General features: G+C 47.8%; 1 protein-coding gene across 1 annotated transcript in view; it reads left to right on the plus strand.

Annotated features, from left to right (window-relative positions):
* Positions 1-1,403: 1,403 nt before the first annotated feature.
* SCPEP1 (serine carboxypeptidase 1) overlaps positions 1,404-10,938 on the plus strand; it is a 31,823-nt gene continuing 22,288 nt past the window's right edge. The window contains exons 1-3 of the mRNA XM_003795560.3: positions 1,404-1,549; positions 6,786-6,875; positions 10,461-10,616. Coding sequence (XP_003795608.1) covers positions 1,475-1,549; positions 6,786-6,875; positions 10,461-10,616 — 321 coding nt within the window. The 5' untranslated portion in view covers positions 1,404-1,474. The remainder of the gene's footprint in view (positions 1,550-6,785; positions 6,876-10,460; positions 10,617-10,938) is intronic.

A 10,938-nucleotide genomic window follows, 5' to 3' on the forward strand; every position in this document is an offset into this window, starting at 1 on the left:
TTTTTTTTTTTTTTTTTAACCCAGAGAGGTAACAGTTGCTCTGATACCATGTATTGAATAGTCTCAGTGCTACTAATTGGTGATGCCTCTTTTGTTTTTTCAATTTTTTTCTTTTTTTTAATTTTTGAGTCAGGGTCTTGCTCTGTCATCCAGGCTGGAGTGCAATGACTTGATCACAGTTCATTGCAATTCTAACTCCTGGGCTCAAGAAATCCTCCTAGCTCAGCCTCTCAGGTATCTGGGACCACAGGTGCATGCCGCTGTTGCTGACTAATTTTTAGATTTTTGGTGGAGACAAGGTTTCATTATGTTGCCCAAGCCAGTCTCAAACTTTCCTGGCCTCAGGCAGTTCTCTGGTCTCTGCTTCCTAAAGCTCTGGAATTACTGAGCTTTACCAGCCTGTGATGCCTTTTTATTCATGTATTAAATGCAGAATAAAACCCAGCATATTGCATTTTGAGATTTTCTTTTTCCTCAAAATATAGAGCTCTCTCTTGTTTTAACAGAATTATAAAAGTGTTTCATGGTAACTATTAAAAATCAAACATTTGCTGGGCTGGATGTCTCACACCTGTAATCCTAGCACTCTGGGAGGCTGACGTGGGTGGATTGTCCCAGCTCAGGAGTTCAAGACCAGCCTGAGCAAGAGTGAGACCCTCCATCTCTAAAAAAAAATAGCTGAGCATTGTGGCGGGTGCCTATAGTCCCAGCTACTTGGGAAGCTGAAGCAAGAGAATTGCTTAGGCCCAAGAGTTTGAGGTTTGAGGTTGATGTGAGCTGTTATGCCATGGCACTCAACTCCAGGGCAACTGAGTGAGACTCTGTCTCTGAAAAGATATATATTCTCTCTCTAATATATATTATTATATATATAATAATCCAAACATTTCAGAAAGATATGGAGGAAAATGTGGAAGCCCTCAGCCTCCAATGCCTCTATTAAGTTTGGTTTCTTTTTTCATACCTGAGGTTTTTTTCCTTATTCCTACAATATATTGGGGTGGATAAATTACCTGCAATATAAAACAAATCGTCTCTAGCCTAGCATGGCCATCTCTACTAGGCTTGGTTTTAGCTAAACATTAGTTTTTTTTGTTTTTTTGGGTTTTTTTAAGACTCACTTTGTCACCCTGGGGAGAATGCCATGGCATCACAGCTCACTGCAACCTCAAACTCTTGGGCTTAAGCGATTCTCTTGCCTCAGCCTCACCCAGACACCTGCCTCAACGCCCGGCTAGTGTTTTTGTTGTCGTAGTTGTCATTGTTGTTTAGCTGGCTAGGGCCAGGTTCGAACCCACCAGCCCCGGTGTATGTGGCCAGTGCCCTAGCTGCTGAGCTACAGGCACCAGGCCTGAACATTAGATACTGTTTAGAAAAATGAACTTGAGCTTCTGTTCCAGGAGCTGTCATCAACCGGCCCACAGAGGAGGGCAAGGAAGTATGGGACTACGTGACTGTCCGCAAGGATGCTTACATGTTCTGGTGGCTTTATTATGCCACCAACCCCTGCAAGAACTTCTCAGAACTGCCCCTGGTCATGTGGCTTCAGGTAACATAGCTTCCCCATCTGGTCTGAGGCCCCATCTCCTCTACTTTGCTCTTTGCTTGCTCCTGAGGGCTTATAGCTCAGCAAGGAGGGACTGATTCCTTTGTAGCCAGGCCTGGGGGGTGGACATCCTTCCTTATCAGGCAGGCTGTGGCAATAGCATAGTCAAAGGGGCTAAATTGGAGGGTCGGGGCTTCTGCCTTTTGCCAGCATCCAGACAGTGAGGAACCCTCACTGAAAACTCCACTTGATATAATTGACTCTATACCGATTGAAAGTGCTTTGAATGGTTCTGAAGCAAAGGCTGAGTTACCCTGCCCTCTATTCCTCTCTCTCCCAACGCTTCTTTCCTGGACCCTAACTTTTTTTTGTTTTGAGTCTTACTGTGTTGCCCTTGGTAGAGCGCCGTGGTGTCACAGGTCATAGCGACCTCAAACTCTTAGGCTTAAGCAATTCTTTTGACTCAGCCTCCAGAGTAGCTGGGACTACAGGTGCCCGCCACAATGACCGGCTATTTTTTTGTTGTAGTTGTCATTGTTCTTTGGCAGGTCTGGCCAGGTTCGAACCTGCCAGCTCTGGTGTATATGGCAGCACCCTAGCAGCTGAGCTACAGGCACCGAGCCAGTGGACCCTAACTTACAATCAGAAAAGCTGATCTTTTAAAAAAACTGTGCCTGGCCTTTTGGATCTTAGTCTGAATGTGAGGCCCTCTCCTTCCCCCTGAGTGCACTTGCACTTTAACCGTGAGCTCTGGTGGTCAGATTGGAGGCAGGGAGCTGGTTGAAAGGTATTTAGGGGCAGGTATTCCTGAAATAATCTGTTCAGGAATGGCCCACGGCCACCTTGAAGGCCAGTCAATCTCTAGGGAGGGTTAAGAAACGAGGTCTTGCTTCAGACTCTGGAAATACACACACAGCCCGGCTGGGGGGTCTGGGTTGCCCAGCAGGAAGTAGTGACCCTGGCATTCACTGTCATAGAACATGAATCAGACTTTATACCAAAATGCCAGTCTTTCCTGTTTTTTGTTTGTTTGTTTTGTTTTTTTGTAGAGGCAGAGTCTCAGTTTATCACTCTTGGTACAGTGCTGTGGTGTCACACAGCTCACAGCAACCTCCAACTCCTGGGCTTAGGCTATTCTCTTGCCTCAGCCTCCAGAGTAGCTGGGACAACAGGCGCCCACCACAATGCCCGGCTATTTTTTTTCTGTTGCAATTTGGCTGGGGCTGGGTTTGAACCCTCCACCCTCAGCATATGGAGCCAGCACCCTACCCACTAAGCCACAGGTGCCACCCTGTTTGTTTGTTTTTTTAGGCAGTCTCACTCTGTTGCCCAGGCTAGAGTGCCATGACATCAGCCTAGTTCACAGCAGCCTCAGACTCCTCAGTTCAAGCCATCCTCCTGCCTCAGCCTCCCTCCCGAGTACCTGGAACTCTAGGCATCCTCCAGGACAGGTGTCCTCACACTACGACCTGTGGGCCACATGCAACCCGCCTAGGACATTTATCCAGCCCTGCTGGGTGTTTTTGCCACCGGTGCCTGTCCTGCTTAGCAGCTGACTCATCCCAGGGCCTGCAGTCCGGCCGTCCAATGGTCTAAGGGACAGTGAACTGGCCCCCTGTTTAAAAGTTTGAGGACCCCTGCTCTAGGGTATCTGGCTGGTTTTCTACTTTTAAGAGACAGGATCTCACTCTTTCTCAGGTTGGTCTTGAACTCCTGAGCTCAGGTGGTGCTCATGCCTCAGCCTCCTAGAGTGCTAGGATTACGGGTGTGAGCCACTGCACCCAGCCCCCAAATGCCAGTCTTTCTAGCAGCCCTCCACTGCCCAGGCTTTGCCTCCCAGGGCAGTTGATGTAGACTTTTCAGTGAGAAAGGGTGGAGAGGAACAGTTTTTAGGAAGGGGACTTTCTCTTTTGGGATGGTCACATGTGCCACAGGGCTAAAGGTGGGGCTGAGCCCGATGGTGCAGGTATCAGAAGAGGAACACATGTGTGGGTCGCCCCAGGAAGCTCTGTTTACTTCGGGCTGCTGGAGGTGAAGGTGCAGCACGGTTGGTAGTGAGGGGACAAGCCCAGGCCTGCTGGTCAGGAGCCCTGGCTTTTCAGCGTCTTCCTGCCACCTATGTAGGGTCATGGCAAGATACTTCCTTTTCCGGGCCTTGGTTTTCTAATCTATATACAGGTATTTTGGTAGTTTTCAAACTTTATTTTTTTTTGAGACAGAGTCTCACTTTGTTGCCTGGGTAGAGTGCCATGGTATCATAGTTCACAGCAACCACAAACTCTTGGGCTCAAACTATCTCCTGTCGAAGCCTCCTGAGTAGCTGGCATTGCAAGCGCTCATCACGATGCCCGGCTAGTTTTTAGAGGCAGAGTCTCACTCTTGCTCAAGCTGATCTCGAACTCCTGAGCTGAAGCACCCACCTCAGCATCCCAGAGAGCTAGGATTACAGGCTTGAGCCACCTCACCTGGCCAGTTTTCAAACTTTTTATTAATCAGCAGAACTTTTTCATCCCTCAGTGAGACTTTACAGATGGGAAGCAAAGCAGATGAAAACAGAGGTGCTGAGGCTGGAGGTGCGGGCTGGGGGCCAGCTTCCACCCGTCCAGCCTCCCCTTTGTCCCAGGTGACCCCAGGGTCTCTTTTCTGGATTGTCAGGAAAACAGTTTGAAAAACACTGACCTGCAGAAGCTGCAAGCTATCTTTTTGGTTGACTGCAAAGTGGAATTGTTTTAATCAGTTACCAACATTTTAAAATCAGGAGATACAGCTCTTTGGAGCCTGGACTCGCTGGCCCCACATCTTGGTGGTGGTGGCCCCTTTCAGAGACGGTAGGGGCTCCTGGATGGAGGAGAAGAGCCCTGGCCTGGCCCTGGAGGCCGTCCTCTTGGCAACCTTTGGTTAGCTTAACCCTTTGAGCTGAGATGCTGTTTGAAGGTTATCAACTGAAGATGTTAAATTGCTTTTTTCTATTTCCTGAGAGGACTAAGGGAGAAGAGAAAAGATTATGTTTCCAGAAGAAATAATCATTTTAGACTAAAAGGCAATCTATTTTAGCAGTCTATGGAAGACATGTGCACTGACTTCTCAGTGGGTGGAGGGAACTTTGAGAATCAGGGGCATGTCATCTGTATGGAGTAGCAAGTTATTTTAAGGACATTTTCAAGTCACTGAAGCATTTTATTAGGTCCACTGACACATTTCGTGTATTTCAAAGCCCTAGGTACCCCAGGCCATGGTTGCCACCTCTTCCAAAGTTCTAGATACAAAAAGATTTTGGAGTAGGCTGTATTCAAATAGAATAGAAGTGTCCTCCAGCCAGCAGCTGGTTGCCATCCTGGGATAAGGGGTAGCAGGCAGTGGGCGTGGCAGGATTTCTCCCATAAATACCCGGCCCTCCCATTCTCTGCTTTCCCCCTTTTCCTTTGATCCTGCCTCATCCCAATAAGGCCACTAGGGAAAAGGGACCCCGCTTTCATTCCGGGGTACATCCTCGCCTTTACTTTATTGCATGCTGCATTATAAGCATTTTTCAGGATTGCCACACAGTTGTTCACAGTTTGTGATTCTGATCGGCAAGGTGACATTCATGCTGTGCCCATGTTACAGCTGACCCGTGCCCCTGCTGGGGGGCAGTGGAGCCATACCTTTCCCTCTGTTACTGTGTAGGAACATGACAAACAGAATACAAGGGTACATACAATTAGGTTACATTGTTTGCATTTGTTAGATAAAGTCCAAGTTGTAGTGGAGCCTTCACCCAGGAGGTGTGCCGGGTACCCCTACATTGAACCTGTTACCTGACAGCTTACCAAATCCCTTCCTCCCTTCCCCTTTTTAATTTATATTTCTTTATTTATTTTTGAGACAGAATCTCACTATGTCACCTTTGGTAGAGTGCCGTGGCACCACAGCTCACAGCAACTTCAAATTCTTGGGCTTAAGCGATTCTCTTGCCTTAGCCTCCCAAGTAGCTGGGATTACAGGCACCTGCCACAACGCCAGGCTATTTTCTTGTTATAGTTGTCATTATCGTTTAGCAGGCCCAGGCCAGGCTCAAACCTGCCAACCTCAGTGCATAAGGCTGGCTCTGTAACCATTGTGCTATGGTGCCAAGCCAGCCCTTCCCCTTTAAAAAAATTTTTTTTTAGATGGGACAGAGCCTGTGTCTCAAGGAGTAGGACACCGGCCCCATATACTAGAGGTAGTGGGTTCAAACCTGGCCCTGGCCAAAAACTGCAAAAAATAAATTTTTTTTTTTTTTTTTAGAGATAGGGTCTTGCTATACTGCCCAGGCTAATATAAAACTCTTGGCCTCAAGTGATCCTCCGTAGTGCTGAGCCACTGCACCTGGGCCCTTTTATTTTTTATATCTCTTGCACAGAGAGGCCATATCCTTTTGTTCTAGGCCCTGGTCTCAGCTGACACTGTCCTCCTCATAGCATCCCCAGCTCAGCTGCTCCCTGGGATTTTTCTAGAAAAGCACTGACATTTTCTCCCCAACCATCCTCCGATGGCCTCTTCCCACTTCAAAGATCCCACCCAATCCTCCCTGCTTTGCCCCTTAGTTTCCTTCCTCTACTCCAGTCTCTGAGCCCTTCGGAGCCCGTAGAACTTGTGCCTCACAGTTTAGGTGCCCCAGGCAGTGAACTTCAGTTCAGAATCCTGCCTCTCCCCATTCTAGGACTTTAGAATTTGCTATGTTATATCCAAATAATCTGCATGACTAAACTGTCCCTTGGTCTGGGTCCCTTATCACAGGGACTCTGCGGAGACATTTTCCCTTCCTGGGAAGGGGGTGGTGGTGGGGGATTACAAGACCCAGGATCTAGTCCTGGTAGACCCCCAATCATTGAGTGGCCCAGGGGTAGCCACATTCCGTCTCTGGACCTTCCTACTCACTTTTGAAATGAGAGCTGTTCTTGAAAGGCTTCCTGTGTGGATGATCAGTGAGCCCCATGACAGGTCAAGGCTTCAGTGCAGGGAATCGGAAAGTATGAAAGTTCCCTCCAGGCCCAGCTCTGTCCTTTCAAAGAGAATGACTTTAGCTGTTACCTGGGGGAGCTGGGTCAGTTATTGCAGAGACCCCGGGTTCACTGGAAAAGCTGTGGTCTTTGTGGAGGTTGGCCCAGCCATCCCTAAATCACAGATTGTTTGTAGTGAATGTAGTCATCCTTCGTAAAGACTAAGATTTGGCTATAATTTTCTCTGGAGTCACGTTTGTTTCTTTTGTCTTCCACAGGGTGGACCAGGTGGTTCCAGCACTGGATTTGGAAACTTCGAGGAAATTGGGCCCCTTGACAGTGACCTCAAACCTCGAAGAACCACCTGGGTACAGTGAGGACAGCCCCTAGCTGAACCTGCCCTGTGGCCTCTCAGAGGTGGAGCCCCACCCACCCTGCCCCGTTCTGGGTGGGGCCCAAGTGCAGCAAGGCCCTAGATAACATTTCCTCTTCTGGGAGTGCTGAGGCTCTGACTGGGCTCTCATCCACATGCCTGCTCTTTTCCAGATTCCCCTATTTCTAAGGACAATTTTTATTTATTTATTTATTTATAGACAGTCTTACTTTGCTCTTCAGTTTATAGTGCCGTGGTGGCATCAGCCTACCTCACAGCAACTTCAAACTCCTGGGTTCAAGCAAGCCTCCTGCCTCAGCCTCCCTCGAGAGGCTCTGACAGTGGGCATCCATGATGATGCCTGGATAATTTCTCTATTTTTTTTTTTTTTGATATAGAGTCTCATGCTGTTGCCCAGGGTAGAGTGTCATGGCATCACAGCTCACAGCAACCTCAAACTCTTGGGCTTAATAATTCTCTTGCCTCAGCCTCCCAAGTAGCTGGGACTACAGGCGCCTGCCACAACGCTCGGCTATTTTTTTGTTCTAGTTGTCATTTTTTAGCAGGCCTAGGCCGGTTTTGAACCCACAACAGCTCCAGTGTATGTGGCCAGCACCCTAACCACTGAGCTATGGGTGCTGAGCCTTTTTCTGTTTTTAATAGGGACAAGATCTCACTCTTACTCAGGCTAGTCTTGAACTCCCAAGTTCAAGTGATTCTCACGCCTTGGCCTCCCAGAATGCTGGGAGATACCACTTCCCGCCTCTTAGGACAGTTTATTAGTCACTAATCTCTCTGGCCTTTTCCAATTTGATGACCTTTGTCTCCATCATCCCACACCAGCAGACACCCAGGACCATACGTTACCCGCCTGTTGGCCAGCTCTGCAGTATCAGACTCTAGGGCCTCACCCCCGACCACAACTTCCAACCCTTTCTCTCTCCCCTGGGCTCCTGCCTTGCACTTTGACCTCATCCCTCAGCCCCTCCCATTCCCCACCCCCACCCCCATTCTTAGCATCCTTTCCTTCTCTCTTTTTTTTTTCTTTTGCAGTTTTTGGCCGGGGCTAGGTTTGAACCTGCCACCTTCGGCATATGGGGCTGGCGCCCTACTCCTTTGAGTCACAGGTGCCGCCCAGCATCCTTTCCTTCTCTGACCCCTCTCTGGCACACTCCCTTACCCCCAGCACCCTTACCCTGTTAGTGTCACTTCTTCTTTTTTTTTTTTGAGACGGAGCCTCAAGCTATCCCCCTGGGTAGAGTGCCATGGCATCACGCTCACAGCAACCTCCAACTCCTGGGCTCAAGCGAGTCTCCTGCCTCAGCCTCCCAAGTAGCTGGGACTACAGGTGCCCGCCACAATGCCTGGCCACTTTTTGGTTGCAGCCGTCATTGTTGTTTGGCGGGCCTGGGCTGGGGATTTGAACCCGCCACCTTAGGTGTATGTGGCTGGCGCCTTAGCCGCTTGAGCCACAGGCACCGAGCCATCACTTCTTTTTTTTTTTTTAATTTTTTTTTTTTATTGTAATATTTTACATGTTGATGGGTATATGTGAATGCTTTTTTTTTTGGCTGGGGCTGGGTTTGAACCCACCACCTCCGGCATATGGGGCCAGCACCTACTCCTTTGAGCCACAGGTGCCGCCCCTGCCATCACTTCTAATAACAGTCACAGAGTGCCCCACTTGCTTGTCCTCAAGCCTCCCAGAACTAAAAGAGCAATATAATGAAACATATGTACATCCTCTACCAAGCAAGGTGTGAGGGGACCAGGGCCCTTGTCCTGATGCTGCCAACACCTATCCAATTTTGTGACTTTGGACACGTCCCGGGCTCTTTCTGGGCTTTAATTTCCTGATCAGTAAGGATGGCTCTGGACCATGTCATCATTAAAAATTCCTTCAGATGTAAACTTTTTTTTTTTTTTCTTTTTTGAGACAGAGTCTCACTTTGTTGCCCTAGATACTGTACCATGGCATCATAGCTTGCAACAGCCTCAGACTCTTGGGCTCAAGCAATTCTCTTGCCTCAGCCTCCCAAGTAGTTTGAGCTACAGGCACCCATCACTCAGCTATTTTTTAGAGAAGGGATCTCACTTTTGCTCAGGCTGATCTCGAATTCCTGAGCTCAAGCAATTCACCCACATCAGCCTCCCAGAGTGCTAGAATTATAGGTGTAAGCTATCGTGCCCAGCCTAAGTTTTGTAGGGTTTTGTTGTTGTTGTTGTTAATCAGGCCCAGGCGAGGGAGACTCCGTCTCAAAAAAAGAAAAATAAAATCAGGCCCAGGTGAGGTTTGAACCCACCACCCCTGGTGTGTGTGTAGAGCAGGGGCAGTATACTAACCATTTAGCTATGGCACCCACTTGTAAACTTTTATTTTTACTTATTTATTTATTTTTAATGAGTCAGAGTCTCACTTTATTGCTCTCGGTAGAGTGCTGTGGCATCACAGCTCACAGCAACCTCCAGCTCCTGGGCTTAGGTAATTCTCTTGCCTCAGCCTCCTGAGTAGCTGGGACTACAGGTGCCCACCACAATGTCCAGCTATTTTTTTATTGTGATTTGGGTGGGGCCAGGTTCGAACCTGCTACCCTCGATATATGGGGCCAGCGTCCTACTCACTGAGCCACAGGTGCTGCCCACACTTGTAAACTATTACTAAAATAACTCTCAAACTCTTTGGAAAAGGTATTAGAATAAAACGAATTCCTGAAGTGTATGAGGATGCCAGCACAATGTGGAAGGAGGTTGGATTCATCTTGAGGAAAACTGATGTGTGGTGTTCAGACCTTGAGTATTTTGTTGCCTCATTAGTGCACAGACTTCCTGCATGATTCTACCTGCACTTGTGTGTTGCCTGGAGTGCACCTATTATACGAATTCTTTGATCACCATATATGTGTTAGTCTTTTTTTTTTTGCTGCAGTCTATGTTCCTGTTACTTATTTTTTAAAAATCCCTTTTAACAACAAGGGTATCATCACTATGCTGATACACTTGGCTAAACAGGTATAAAATGATCAAAAGATCACTGGTAGAGCAAGGAGCAGTGGCTCATACCTGTAATCCTAGCATTCTGGGAGGCACAGGTGGGTAGATCGCTAGAGCTCAGGAGTTTGAGACCAGCCTGTACAAGAGTAAGACCACATCTCTCTATTTAAAAAAAAAAAAAATAGAAAAATTAACTGGGGGTCATGGCTCATGCCTATAGTCCGAGCTGCTTGGGAGACTAGGGCAAGAGGATTGCTTGAGCCCAGAAGTTTGAGGTTGCTGTGAGCTATGACAGCACAGCACTCTAGTAGCCTAGGGTAACGGAGTGAGGCTGACTCAAAAAAAAAAAAAAAGGATCACTGGTAGCTGGACAAGGGGGTGTGCACCTGTAGTCCCAGCTACTCAGGAGGCTGAGGCAGGAGGATCGCTTGAGTCCAGGAGGCAGAGGCTGCAGTGAGCAATGATTACTCCACCATGCTGTAGCCTGGGTAACAGAGTGAGACCTCTTCTCCAAGAAAAAATAAATCAATGAAAAGATAATTTGTGACAACTGGGGCTGTAACATTTGGTTTTCTTCTCTGGCATGTAGCTCCAAGCTGCCAGTCTCCTGTTTGTGGATAATCCTGTGGGCACCGGGTTCAGTTATGTGAACAACAGTGCCGCATATGCCAAGGATCTCGCTACAGTGGCTTCAGACATGATGGTTCTCCTGAAGACCTTCTTTGATTGCCACAAAGAATTCCAGGTAAGCAATGACTCAGGAACAGCTAAGTAAAGGGCTGGTTATAGCAACTCTACATCCATCAGAATAAATGTAAGCTTAACCGAGAGTTTAAAATCCAGATGATTTCAGAAAAAAACTTTTTACTCCCAAGATTGGGTTGTGGGCTTTTGTTTTTATCATTGCTAAAGATGGTTTTGTTGTTGTGGTTTGTTTGGTTTTTTTTTTTGAGACAGAGCTTCAAGCTGTCCCCCTGGGTAGAGTGCCATGGCATCACAGCTCACAGCAACCTCTAACTCCCAGGCTCAAGTGAGTCTCTTGCCTCAGCCTCTCAAGTAGCTGGGAC

Source organism: Otolemur garnettii, unplaced genomic scaffold (assembly GCF_000181295.1).
Source record: "Otolemur garnettii isolate 467f Iridium unplaced genomic scaffold, OtoGar3 scaffold00094, whole genome shotgun sequence".
Lineage (NCBI taxonomy): Eukaryota > Metazoa > Chordata > Mammalia > Primates > Galagidae > Otolemur > Otolemur garnettii.